Here is a 14,417-nt window from a genome sequence, read left to right as displayed (position 1 = left end):
TTGACAGGTATATAAATGTGATGAACATGAAGATAAGGCCTTTAGGTCTGTAGAAAAACATCACACATTGATGGTGATGATGGTTGTGATGGTGATGATGGTGATGGTGATGATGATGATGGTGATGATGATGACGCAGATGGTGATGATGGTGATGATGATGCAGATGGTGATGATGGTGATGATGGTGATGATGATGCAGATGGTGATGATGGTGATGATGGTGCTGATTATGATGATGAATATGAGGATGATGAGGATGATGAGGAGGATGAAGATGATAATAATGAATGCACACAACCATTTTGCAGTGAAAACTCTAAGATCATGTTACAACTTTGACTATGACACATTCAGCCATCCAATCAGACTGATTATAATAAATACATTAATATGTACATACCGTAAATAAAAAGACAGAATGAATTTGTCTTTTCAAATGCTTTAATTATTATTTGAGTAAATTAACATTTGAATCAAGAGACAGAGAGCCTATCTTGCATGATGCACATGATAACATGATGCACTACTTTAACAGCCAAGATGGCAGTAATAGTGATGATGTGGTGACCATATTGTTTTCTAGGTGTTAGTAACATTTACATTTTACATTTTAGTCATTTAGCAGACGCTCTTATCCAGAGCGACTTACAGTTAGTGAGTGCATACATTTTTTTTATTTTTATACTGGAATCGAACCCACAACCCTGGCGTTGCAAATGCCATGCTCTACCAACTGAGCTACATCCCTGCCGGCCATTCCCCCCTACCCTGGACGACGCTGGGCCAATTGCGCCCCCCATGGGTCTCCCGGTCGCGGCCAGCTACGACAGAGCCTGGATTCGAACCAGGATCTCTAGTGGCACAGCTAGCACTGCGATGCAGTGCCTTAGACCACTGCGCCACTCGGGAGTGTGGCGCAGTGGTCAACACGATGCACTACTTTAACAGCCAAGATGGCAGTAATAGTGATGATGTGGTGACCATATTGTGTTCTAGGTGTTAGTGTCTGTCTGGCTAGCACTGGAACCCCCCCCCTCCATATTCTATTCCTGTAGTCATTTTGAGATGGTGACATTAGGTCAGGACTGATAGAGTCAGGTATGTTACTCCTGCTCCTGGACAGCCACAGCATCAGAGACAGCCCTGATCTTAAAGGAAATGCTTTTCAGAGAGCAGTTTTCCCCTTTCCAGTGATGCCAATAAACACACACATAAGTGAAAGACGTTGCCGGATGTGGGGCATACAGGGCGTTAGGGTTGGCATTCGAACAGGCACCGTACCAGAATCCACCCATGTGGCGCCTGGCACAGTGGTCGCCCCAGGTGTCCTGGTCGTTGTCGTAGGTGCTGAACTTCATGCCGTTGCTATACGACATGGAGTCTCCTGAGAATCAACCAGCAGTGTAACGATCCCGGCAGTCTGAGTCGGGTCCTGTCTGTGGACTAGTTTTTCTGCTCGTGATCTCCAGTTTCCCGAGGGTTCTGGAACGCTCCGGGGAGCTCTCTTGATTTCCGCACCTGCATCCCATCAGCAATCTGCACACCTGGTCCTGATCATCACCCTTCTTAGGCTCTGGCCTAACATCCATTCCCTGCCGGATCGTTAGCCATGAACAGTAGGTTTATCAGAGTATCAGTCTTAGAGCTTCTAGCGTTAGTTTTGTTGTTTTGCACCTTGTTGGTTTGTTGCTTACTTACCTCGTTTGTTCCATCTGCAGTCACTCGTCCGGAACCTTCACCCCTACTCCTCTGCCTGATGGTCGGCGGCTGCCGAGCCATCATTGGACCAACAACTGCACCCTCAACAACTCATCCACGCCGCCCGCTCTGTTCCCTGGATTATTCAGCATCACTCGTGAATTTGTAAATAAACACTCACCTTCTGTTTCAACTTACCTTGTCCTGGTCTGCTTCTGGGTTCTGGCTTTGTAACTCGTGACAGAACGATCCGGCCAGTAATGAACCCAGCGGACCTGGACTCTGTTCCGCCATGCCATTACCCATCAGGAGAAGATGTTGGGCCATCATAGCACGGTACTACAGGAGATCGCGTTGTCAGTTCGGAACCTTTCTACCGGTCTGACGGAGGTCCAGAACCAACGCAAGTTTCCGGTGGAGGATCCATACGTTTTCACCCATCTCGCCTGCCGCTTCTGGAGCTGTGTCCTTCCGTGAGCCCAAGGTTCCGACGCCGGATAAATATGAGGGGGAGCTGGGAAGATGCCGTTCCTTCCTTATGCAGTGTGGGTTAGTGTTCGATCTACAGCCCTACTCTTATGCCACAGACAAGGCTAGGATAGCCTTTGTGATTGAGTTGCTGCGTGGTCGAGCGCTGGAGTGGGCTTCAGCCGTTTGGGAACGACAGGATCCCTGCATGGCTTCATACCAGGGGTTCACGGCCGAGATGAGAAAGCTCTTCGACCATTCCGTCCGAGGGAGGGACGCAGCTAGGCGCCTGTTTTCGCTTTCGCCAAGGAACTCGCAGCGTGGCCGACTTCGTGATCGAGTTCAAGACGTTGGCTGTGGAGAGTGGGTGGAATGAGGAGTCTCTGCAAGCGGCCTTTACCAGGGTCTGTCGGAGCAGCTCAAGGATGAGTTGATCTCCTATCCGGAGCCTAGTGACCTGGACAGCTTGGTAGCCTTGTCTATTCGGGTGGATAATCGAGTCCGAGAGCCGAAGGAGGAGAAGCAATGGGGTCCGTCCAATCGATCAGCTTCCAGTTCCCAGTCGGGTCGGGTGGTGGACCAGAACACGTCGATCATTCTCCACCACAAAGGATTAGTGGAGAGGTCCTCTCTCCCGATTCTGAACCCATGCAAGTGGGGCGGCATGGGTTAACCAAGGAGGAGCGCCAACATAGACGTAAGACCAACTGCTGCCTCTACTGTGGTAGCTCGGGACATTACATCTCCACTTGTTCCCGGCGGTCGTCAACTGCCCGGCTCGCTAAAGTTGGGAGGACTTTTAGCGAGCCAGTTTCAACCTCTCAGTACCTCTGTCAGACCCCGTTTCCGGCTACCCTTGTGAACAGGAATCAGAGCTTAGCGATTAACGCTTTTACGATTCAGGTGCCGATGGAAGCTTTCTAGATGCCGAAGTTGGTGGAACAGCTGGGGCTTTCAAGGAGCAATTGCCGGAAGCCATTGAAGCTACCACTCTGGACGGCAGTAGTCTGGCACGTATCACGATGAGGACTGAACCGGTTAAGATGCTGTTGTCGGGGGAATCATTCTGAGATGATTTCATTCTTCATTCTGCCGTCTTCCCATGTTCCTCTGGTCCTTGGATACCCCTGGCTGAAGGAACACAATCCCCGCGTTCGATTGGGTGACGGGCAAGGTAACGAGTTGGAGCCTTGATTGTCATGCTAACTGTCTCAAGACTGCCTGTCCCCATTCGGTTCCCAGTCAGGTGATTGAGGCTAAACCCCCAGATTTGTCCCTGGTTCCCGAGACATATCACGATTTGGGGGAAGTTTTCGGTAAGCAGAAGGCTCTGTCACTCCCTCCCCACCGACCATATGATTGTGCCATCAACCTGTTCCTGGAGCTGTCTACCCCAAGGGAAGGTTATACAGTATCTCCGACCTGAACGTGAGGCTTTGGAGACCTACATCAAGGAGTCCCTAGCTGCTGGTCTCGTTCGTCCCTCGTCATCACCCCTGGGGGCAGGATTCTTCTTTGTGGGTAAGAAGGATGGCTCTCTTCGACCGCGTATTGATTATCGGGGGTTGAATGACATCACGGTCAAGAACAAGTATCCCCTGCCCTTGATGAGTTCTGCCTTCGACTCTACAGGGTGCTACGGTGTTCACCAAGCTAGACCTACGCAATGCGTATCACATGGTCCGGATCAGAGAGGGGGACGAGTGGTTGACGGGTTTCAATACACCGATGGGTCACTTCGAGTATCAGGTGATGCCGTTTGAATGACCAATGCTCCAGCGGTATTCCAGAGTATGGTGAACGACGTCCTGAGAGATATGATCGGTCTCTTTGTGTTTGTTTACCTGGATGACATTCTGATCTTCTCGAAGGAACCTTCCCGACCACGTCCAGCATGTCCGGCAGGTTCTGCAGCGATTGTTGAGAATCGCCTGTCGTGAAGGCCGAGAAGTGCGAGTTTCACGCCAACCCACATCCTTTCTCGGGTACATCATCTCCAGGGGAGAGATTAGGATGGACCAGGAGAAGGTTAGAGCGGTTCTGGAATGGGCCCAGCCCGGTACGAGATTGCAGCTCCAGAGATTTTTGGGGTTTGCGAATTTCTACCGCAGATTCATCCGGGATTACAGCCGTGGCCGCTCCGTTAACTGCCTTGACTTCCAGTATCAGGACCTTCAAGTGGAATCCGGAGGCGGATCGAGCGCTTTCTGGATTTGAAGAGGCGATTCACCAACGCACCGATTCTCTCTCAACCGACACGGCCCGTCAGTTCGCGTTGAAGTGGACGCGTCTGATGTGGGAGTTGGCGCCATCCTGTCGCAGCGATGCTCCACGGACAGTAAACTCCATCCCTGCGCCTACTACTCGCGTCGCCTTCGCCTGCGGAGAGGAATTACGATGTGGGTAACCGGGAGCTTCTCGCGGTGAAACTTGCCTTGGAGGAGTGGCGCCACTGGTTGGAGGGGGCGGAGCAAACCGTTTATTGTCTGGACTGACCACAAGAATCTTGCTTACGTGCAATCGGCTAGACGTCTCAACTCCCGTCCAGGCCAGGTGGGCGTTGTTTTTCGACGATTCAAGTTTTCCCTGACGCTCCGACCTGGATCTAAGAACGGCAAGGCGGACGCCTTGTCCCGGATGTTCTCCAAGACGGAGGAGAGTGGTCAAGACCGAGACAATTCTCCCCGGAACTGCGTCGTGGGGAGCAGTTATGTGGAAGATTGAGGAGGAGGTGATGGCGGCTCCTTCGACTCAGCCCGGTCCCGGTAACGGTCCACCCGGTCGGGTTGTTTGTGCCTGAGTCGGTTCGTCCTGCTGTCCTCAAATGGTCCCACGCCAGCAAGATGGCTTGTCACTGGCGTGGCTCGGACGATGGCGTCTTCGCAGACGCTTTTGGTGGCTCGCCGCGGCCGAGGATACTGGGGTTTTGTTGCTGCCTGTCCAGTGTGAGCGCAGAATAAGAGTACCAATCGCCCAGCTCTGGACTACTTCACCCCCTTCCTATTCCCCCGCCACCATGGTCGCATCTGGCCCCTGGACTTCGCCACTGGGTTGCCCGCCTGAGGGGAACACGGTCGTTCTGACTATCGTGGACAGATTCAGTAAGTTCGCCCACTTTGTGCCAATTGCCAAGCTTCCTTCTGCCTCGGAGACGTCCGAGATCCTGGTTAGGGAGGTTTTCAGGGTCCACGGTTTGCCCAGTGATATCGTTTCCGACCGTGGCCCTCAGTTTACCTCTGCTGTCTGGAAGTCCTTCTGTTTGGCCATTGAGCTACAGTCAGTCTCACATCTGGTTTTCACCCCCAATCCAATGGTCAGGCGGAGAGCCAACCAGAAGATGGAATCCACGCTACGCTGCCTGGTCTCTTCCAACCCCACCTCCTGGGTCTCTCAGTTGCCTTGGGTTGAGTATGCCCACAATACTCCCCTACATCTGCCACTGGGATGTCTCCTTCCAGTGCCTGTATGGCTACCAACCTCCCTTTGTTCCCTTCTCAGGAGAAGGAGCTCTCCAGTGCCCTCTGTTCAGGCCCATATTCGTAGGTTGCCACCGGACCTGGCATCGGGCCAGAAAGGCACTCCTTAGAGTTTCGGACCGGTATCAGCTCCAGGCGAATCGTCGCCGGATCCCCGCTCCCACCTGTGCCATCGGAGATAGGGTCTGGTTGGCCACACGGGATCTTCCGTTACGGACTGAGTCTGGGAGTTGTTACCGAAGTTCATTGGTCCGTTTGTGGTGGAGAAGGTGATCAATCCAGTGGCAGTTCGACTCAAACTACCGAGGACGCTCAGAGTCCATCCCACCTTTCATGTCTCCTGCCTCAAGCCTGTTTTCCTCAGTCCTCTGTTGCCTCCTCCGCCTCCCTCCTCCTCCTCGGATGATCGGAGGTGGTCCTGCCACACGGTGCGACGCATCATGATTCCAGACGGCGGGGCCGGTTTCCAGTATCTCGTGACTGGGAGGGGTATGGTCCTGAAGAGAGGAGTTGGATTCCGCGGCGACAGATCCTAGATGCTGACCTCATCCGTGACTTCTACCGCCTCCATCCTGGCGCTCCGGGAGTCCGCCCGGTGGCGTTCGCCGGAGGGGGTACTGTAACGATCCCGGCAGTCTGAGTCGGGTCCTGTCTGTGGACTAGTTTTTCTGCTCGTGATCTCCAGTTTCCCGAGGGTTCTGGAACGCTCCGGGAGCTCTCTTGATTTCCGCACCTGCATCCCATCAGCAATCTGCACACCTGGTCCTGATCATCACCCTTCTTAGGCTCTGGCCTAACATCCATTCCCTGCCGGATCGTTAGCCATGAACAGTAGGTTTATCAGAGTATCAGTCTTAGAGCTTCTAGCGTTAGTTTGGTTGTTTTGCACCTTGTTGGTTTGTTGCTTACTTACCTCCGTTTTGTTCCATCTGCAGTCACTCGTCCGGAACCTTCACCCCTACCTCTGCCTGATGGTGGCGGCTGCCGAGCCATCATTGGACCAACAACTGCACCCTCAACAACTCATCCACGCCCGCCCGCTCTGTTCCCTGGATTATTCAGCATCACTCGTGAATTTGTAAATAAACACTCACCTTCGTTTCAACTTACCTTGTCCTGGTCTGCTTCTGGGTTCTGGCTTTGTAACTCGTGACAAGCAGACAGAGCACAGTAGCCTGGTTAAACCAGATACCAGCAGACAGAGCACAGTAGCCTGGTTAAACCAGATACCAGCAGACAGACAGTAGCCTGGTTAAACCAGATACCAGCAGACAGACAGTAGCCTGGTTACACCAGATACCAGCAGACAGAGCACAGTAGCCTGGTTACACCAGATACCAGCAGACAGACAGTAGCCTGGTTAAACCAGATACCAGCAGACAGACAGTAGCCTGGTTAAACCAGATACCAGCAGACAGAGCACAGTAGCCTGGTTAAACCAGATACCAACAGACAGAGCACAGTAGCCTGGTTAAACCAGATACCAGCAGACAGACAGTAGCCTGGTTACACCAGATACAGTAGCCCAGTAAATAAAAATAATATTGGTATAGAAGCGTGAAAATTGGCACACTTGTATAACTTTTCGCGCTGAACAAAACATATATAGATATAGTGCCATTTCAGTAAAGCTCCAGGTCAGCCTGTAGCGCCCTGTAACACCGGTAAATACAATAACTTTATGATTTGTAATAACTTTTAGATTTTTTTATGTAATAAACCCAGTAAACGTAATAAAATGTTGAACGGTAAACATAATAACTTTTTCCGCTAAAAGTAATAAGTTATTACGTTAACCAGTTGACACTTGATCTAGGGGACATTCAATGCTGCAGACATTTTGTGATACCCTTCCCCAGATCTGTGCCTCGACACAATCCTGTCTCGGAACTCTACAGACAATTGCTTCGACCTCATGGCTTGGTTTTTGCTCTGACATGCACTGTCAACTGTGGGACCTTACAGTCCATTCGGAAAGTATTCAGACCCCTTGACTTTTTCCACATTTCGTTACGTTACAGCCTTATTCTAAAATTGATTATATCATTTTTTTGGGGCTGGGCCTCTCAAGGACATTCAGAGACTTGTCCCGAAGCCACTGCGTTGTCTTGGCTGTTGTCCTGTTGGAAGGTGAACATCTCAAGGATGATCGATGGAAACAGGATGCACCTGAGCTCAATTTTGAGTCTCATAGCAAAGGGTCTGAATACTTATTTAAATAATGTATTTCTGTTGTTTATTTTTTATACATTTGCAAAAATATCTAAAACCTGTTTTTGCTTTGTCGTTACGGCATATTGTTTGTAGATTGATTAGGGCATTTAAAAAATGTAATCCATTTTACAATAAGGCTGTAACATAACAAAATGTGGAAAAAGAGAATGGGTCTGAATACTTTCCGAATGCACTGTACACCCCCAGGAAGAATTTGACAACTTTTTTCTTCTTCTGACAAGCGAGCACTTAGATATGGTCATTTTTACATTTCCATACTTTCATAGAATGTTTGGGAATGACGTATTTGTGAAAATTCTATAGCAATATAGAGTGAGAAAGCGGCCATGCTTTTGGACAATTAAGAGACACTGCAGTAAATAAAACCGAATAAAATCATCTGTCTTGTCCAGGACCAGACTCTAGACAAACCGGTGCGCCATAGCCAATCAGAGCTACAGTAGGCCTATATGCAAATAAAACAGAACGACTTTAGATCATAAGAATGCATTCACCAAAAGCCACAAAATACACCTGAATGGATTTCTGCAAATATGTAAATACCACGAGAGTCCTCTTACATTTGGGAACTTTACAGTCCTATTGCTCAAAAACATTATGGAAGTGTGCCAATTTTCAACAATATGGTATTTTTTGGGAGCTTATTTACTGGACTAAAAGGCCATCCACACCAAGGACGATCATTATAATGAGAACTGTAATGATACAAAAAAATAAGAATTGTTCTAAGTCAAGTGAACAGAGCTTTCCCACTACAACGATAACTACAGAAAGACTAGAGAATGACGAGGAGCTATGGTTTGGATCCCTTTCAGAGCGATTGTTTCCCTCCAATGATAAAACCCTGACAACCAATCAAATTGCATTCTATTGAAGCGTTCTTGGTTCTAGGTGCGCGAGGCTGCGCAGAGAGGAGAGAAGGAAGAGCACACGGTAAACATCCCTGAATAACTGGGCATGTGTGAGCATATCGGTGGCCACATTCATTATAGGACGAATTTGGAGAATGATGATCCACCACAAACAGTGCATGAGAAGGCCATACTTTCCGATGGGAGCCCTATCTGTTAACTGCGATACATCCTGATGAAATACACACTGTGACTGGCCTACTAATATGCCTTTCTGGACCTTGTAAACTGTTGAGAAAAGACCCATTACTGATCCAAATGGTTGCCTAATCAGGCCTAGACAAGATTATTATTATTTGTGAATGAAACATGCATTCAAAACGCAGAGCTTTTTAGTGGTTATTTAAATGGCATATTCACTGCAGTTTACGGCCTAGACTAGAACTATTTACTCACTGTAAAAAACAAAAGTAAAAAAGAATTGCATTGTGTTGTATGATCATTTTCTTGTCCCCTAAAAAGTATTAGTAGTATTAGGACTAATATTTAGCTAATGAATGATGGGTTGCATATGCTTCTAACTTACGCCTTGATCACTCCGACAGTGTCCTTGCGTTTTGGTACATCAGAAGTACATTAGTTTCCAATGGAAAGCTGTGTTTGCCTTGCAGCATTGCAGAGGCAGTTGCAGTGCGTTCTGTGTGGTGTATAAATTGGATTTATCGAACGTGTGCATCAAACTGTATGCGTGGATGGCTTGACAGAAATGGTAGCAGAAGGTGAATGTTGAACTTTTGTTGCACACATATCCAGATGATGCTGCCTACCATTTTGCACAAAGATGCTGTCAGTGTGATCGAGGCTAGACATGCTGACTAGACGCCATTGCGCACATGTTGATTTTGCTCATCCACACCAGACGCGATCAGGACACACAGGTTGAAATATCAAAACTAACTGAACCAACTATATTAATTTGGGGACAGGTCGAAAAGCAGCTAGCTTGCTGTTGCTAGCTAATTTGTCCTGGGATATAAACATTGGGTTGTTATTTTACCTGAAATATACAAGGTCCTCTATAAATCTACACATACACTACCAGTCAAACGTTTTAGAACACCTACTCATTCAAGTTTTTTTTTTTATTTGTACTATTTTCTACATTGTAGAATGATAGTGAAGACATCAAAACTATGAAATAACACAGATGGAATCATGTAGTAACCAAAAAAGTGTTAAACAAATCAAAATATATATGAGATTTGAGATTCTTCAAATAGCCACCCTTTGCCTTGATGACAGCTTTGCACACTCTTGGCATTCTCTCAACCAGCTTCACCTGGAATGCTTTTCCAACAGTCTTGAAGGAGTTCCCACATATGCTGAGCATTTGTTGGCTGCTTCTCCTTCACTCTGCGGTCCGACTCATCCCAAACCATCTCAATTGGGTTGAGGTAGGGGGATTGTGGAGGCCAGGTCATCTGATGCAGCACTCCATCACTCTCCTTCTTGGTCAAATAGTAAAATAGTAAAAATAAATAAAAACCCTTGAATGAGTAGGTGTGTCCAAACTTTTGACTGGTACTGTCTATAATAATAATAATAAAGTCCCCCCCCACTTCTAAAACCAAAGTTGCGCCCTTGATTAAAAGATGAACTGAGGTCCACACTCCAGTCCAGTTGGTGGTGGTAATGCACCTTAAAGTTTAAATATTATTTTTCATTACATTTACATTGTAGTATTAAATGCAGTTGTCACTATGGCAACGACCACACCCTGTAGCACTGAATGGTCTTGTGTTACCACCTTATTAATAGTCCTACAGCGTGCAGTAGGATGCGTTGATCAGTTGATTGACAGGTGTACTGCATAACAATAAACAATAAACAGTCCGCTGGTGTGGATGCTCGCCAACGTTTATAGTTATGTATAATTCATCATTATAGTTATGGTTATAGTTATCATCCTTGGTGTGGACAGGCCTTAAAGGAAAACTCCTCCCAAAAACTATCTTGTGGTGTTTGTTTCATTAGTCCATTGTTGACATAGTCCCAAAATGATTTGCTTGTCAGCAATCAAGTTTTCAAGATACAGAAATCATTCCTGTAAAAATGCATCCTATGGGGATGATTTCTATAATTTGAAAGTTACATATTTTGAAAAGTTGATAGTGAAAAGCAAAACATTTTGGGACTATGTTAACAATGGACTAATAAAACAAATACCAAAAGATCGTTTTTGGGTGGAGTTTTCCTTTAAGACTGATGAAGAAGAAGAACTCACCTGCCCCTCCGTCTACATAACTGCCCAGTCTCAGTGTGTATCCGTAGTTCTCAGGATCAATGGAGAAGGAGGTGTATTTAGCATTAACCTTCCCTCCCTCAAAGTCTTCCATGTCCACCCTCAGCTCACTCTTCTTCCTCATCGTCAGGAGGAAGATGTTGTCCAGACCTGACAAGAACAGAAAGCATAAAGGTCCTGTTACATTTCAGCCCCTAGCTCATTTCCTTACCTCCTATCCCCTTTCCTATAGCTCCTAACCCCTTCCCCTAGCTCCTAGCCCCTTCCTCTAGCTCCTAGCCCCTTCCTTTATCTCCTAGCCCCTTCCTCTAGCTCCTAACCCCCTTCCCTAGCTCCTAGCCCCGTACTTTATCTCCTAGCCCCTTTCTCTAGCTCCTAGCCCCTTCCTCTAGCTCCTAACCCCTTCCCCTAGCTCCTAGCCCCTTCCCCTAGCTCCTAGCCCCGCCCTTTATCTCCTAGCCCCTTCCTCTAGCTCCTAGCCACTTCCCCTAGCCCCACCCTTTATCTCCTAGCCCCTTCCCCTAGCTCCTAGCCCCTTCCTCTAGCTCTCAACCTCTTCCCCTAGCTCCTAGCCCCACCCTTTATCTCCTAGCCCCTTCCCCTAGCTCCTAGCCCCACCCTTTATCTCCTAGCCCCTTCCCCTAGCTCCTAGCCCCTTCCTCTAGCACCCAACCCCTTCCCCTAGCTCCTAGCCCCTTCCTCTAGCTCCTAGCCCCTTCCCCTAGCTCCTAGCCCCACCCTTTATCTCCTAGCCCCTTCCACTAGCTCCTAGCCCCTTCCTCTAGCTCCTAGCCCCTTCCTCTAGCTCCTAGCCCCTTCCTCTAGCTCCTAGCCCCTTCCTCTAGCTCCTAGCCCCTTACTTTATCTCCTAGCCCCTTCCTCTAGCTCCTAGCCCCTTCCTCTAGCTCCTAACCCCTTCCTCTAGCTCCTAGCCCCTTCCTTTATCTCCTAGCCCCTTCCCCTAGCTCCTAGCCCCTTCCTCTAGCTCCTAGCCCCTTCCACTAGCTCCTAGCCCCTTCCTTTATCTCCTAGCCCCTTCCTTTATCTCCTAGCCCCTTCCTCTAGCTCCTAGCCCCTTCCTCTAGCTCCATGCCCCTTCCTCTAGCTCCTAGCCCCCTCCTCTAGCTCCTAGCCCCTCCTCTTGCTCCTAGATCCTTCCCCTAACTTCTTCTTGTTTGGTTTTCTGAGGAGGACTCACCCAGCCAGTACTCTCCAGCCACATTCCCAAAGCCAGATTTGTAGTGCGCCCAGGGTCTGTAGAAGTTCTCTGTTCCATCCATTCTCCTTTGGAACACCTGAGAGAGAGAGAGAGAGAGAGAGAGAGAGAGAGAGAGAGAGAGAGAGAGAGAGAGAGAGAGAGAGAGAGAGAGAGAGAGAGAGAGAGAAGGGAGGGAGGGAGGCATAGAGGGGGGAGACAAGGGAGGGAGAGAGATATTATTATCATACATTTTGCACCATCATCACATCACAAACATCACAGATGATCTATAAAGTTCTCTACTCACAGTCCACCTCCCTCCATCTGTGTCCATGTCACAGTAGACGTGCAGGGGTGTGATGGGACCCCCAGGGTAGATGGTGTACACCCCACTGGGTTTGGTGTTGTCATGTTGATAGATGTCGTCACAGTCCTGAGGGAGGTAGAACTGAGAGAGGACGGCTACAGGAGCCAGCAGAGACAGGAGCAAAAACACCTGGGAGACAGAGACAGGGAAAACATTCACAGAACGTTCACACAACATTCACACAACATTCAAACAACATTTTAAAAAAACATTAAAACAACATTTACGTCACTGTTCAATGCTATCAGTGCAGTACATGCAGCAAAACAACCCAGAGTAGAGATACAGACACACATAGCCTCACATAACATTCAGACAACTTTAGACCCACACATAACCTCACATAAGATTCTGAAAACATTAAAAACGATACAGTAAAAATTATGAATGATCTACTTACTCTGCATGGATATGGGACATATCATATAGTAGTCAGTCTTAATAGTTAGTAATGTCATACCTTCATCCTGCAGAGTGGGTAGTGTGGTGGTGGACTGTCCTGTCTGCCTGTCTTATAGCCCTTAACCAAGGCTGCACTACCTGGTCTAAACTAGATACAGTGGGAACCACACACCTGTCTGTCTGGCTTAAGGCCCCTAACCAAGGCTGCACTACCTGGTCTAAACTAGACACAGTGGGAACCACACACCTGTCTGTCTCTCTTTATGTGTCTGTGTGTGTGTGTATCTGCGTGTGTGTATGTGTGTTTTTGTGTGTGTGTGCATGCGTGCGTGTGTGTGTGTGTGTGTGATCTGGGGAAGGGGGGTGAAGGGGGGAGAGGGAGAGGGGGTGAAGAGGGGAGGGGGAGAGGGAGAGGGGGTGAAGAGGGGAGGGGGAGAGGGAGAGGGGGTGAAGAGGGGGAGAGGGAGAGGGGGAGGGGGAGAGGGGGAGGGCAGGTACAGAACAGGGGGGTTATGGGAGTACCTCTCTCTATCTCTCCCCGCCCAACCCCATATCTCTCTCTACCAACCTTGGTACTGTAGATTGACGTAGTCCGGCCTTGCTACCCCCAGCTCTCCCCTCCAGAGACTGCCTCAGCATGCAGAGGACTGGCCCAGTGTTGATGCCTCATTATGGGGAGAGTGTAAATCTATCTCCAGGCTTCTCTCTGGGCCTGCTGATGGATGGCCCGAAGAGGCCTCTCGCTCGCTCCCCAGCAGGATACGTGATGGGCCGTGTGTGTCTGTGTGTGTCATCATATTATTATATTATTATATTGTAATGACCCCAAGGTCAGAAGGGACAGAAGATCCATATGCCGTCTACTCCCTTCATTTTCTCTCCTCCCTCTCTCCCCTCTTTAATGCAGCTTTCTCATGGACCTGGAATGAGGGATGGAAGCCACGTTGATTAACGCTAATAAATAACAACACATGCACGCACGCACGCACACACACACACACACACACACACACACACACACACACACACACACACACACACACACACACACACACACACACACACACACACACACACACACACACACACACAGTCCCTTCACTGTGCAATGCTGGCATACCCCACTTGGGGGCAGTACTCTCCCTTTCTCTGTCTGATTGTCTGTCTGTCTAACTATCTGTCTGACTGTCTGTCTGTCTATCTGTCTGTCTGCATGTCTATCTGTCTGCCTGTCTCTCTGTCTGTCGATCTGTCTGCCTACCTGTCGGTCTGTCTGCCTCTCTGTCTGTCGCTCTGACTGTCTGAATGTCTGTCTATCTGTCTGTCTGTCTGTCTGTCTGCCTGTCTAACTGCTTGCCTGTCTGTCTGTCTGTCTGTCTGTCTGTCTGTCTGTCTGTCTGTCTGTCTTTTTGTCTGT

The 14,417-nt window shown here is 48.6% G+C and overlaps 1 protein-coding gene across 1 annotated transcript; it reads right to left on the bottom strand.

The window, feature by feature from the left end:
- Positions 1-1,055: 1,055 nt before the first annotated feature.
- LOC121553886 (microfibril-associated glycoprotein 4-like) lies at positions 1,056-13,153 on the bottom strand. Its single transcript, XM_045220429.1, has 5 exons — positions 13,059-13,153; positions 12,539-12,727; positions 12,232-12,328; positions 11,016-11,183; positions 1,056-1,387 (listed from the first exon to the last, which is right to left on the bottom strand). The coding sequence occupies exons 1-5, from the start codon at positions 13,062-13,064 to the stop codon at positions 1,107-1,109; spliced, it is 741 nt and encodes a 246-aa protein (XP_045076364.1). The 5' UTR covers positions 13,065-13,153; the 3' UTR covers positions 1,056-1,106.
- Between the last annotated feature and the right edge of the window lie 1,264 nt (positions 13,154-14,417).

This window comes from Coregonus clupeaformis, unplaced genomic scaffold (genome assembly GCF_020615455.1).
Source record: "Coregonus clupeaformis isolate EN_2021a unplaced genomic scaffold, ASM2061545v1 scaf3807, whole genome shotgun sequence".
NCBI lineage: Eukaryota > Metazoa > Chordata > Actinopteri > Salmoniformes > Salmonidae > Coregonus > Coregonus clupeaformis.
Note: the sequence above shows the minus strand (reverse complement) of the source record. Positions and strands in the feature narration are given on the sequence as shown.

Coding starts and splice junctions, on each gene's coding strand:
- LOC121553886 (XM_045220429.1), bottom strand. Junction 12,329..12,538: donor CAGATGGAGGGAGGTGGACT/GTGAGTAGAGAA, acceptor TCTCTCTCTCAG/GTGTTCCAAAGGAGAATGGA. Junction 11,184..12,231: donor GGCTGGAGAGTACTGGCTGG/GTGAGTCCTCCT, acceptor TGTTCTTGTCAG/GTCTGGACAACATCTTCCTC.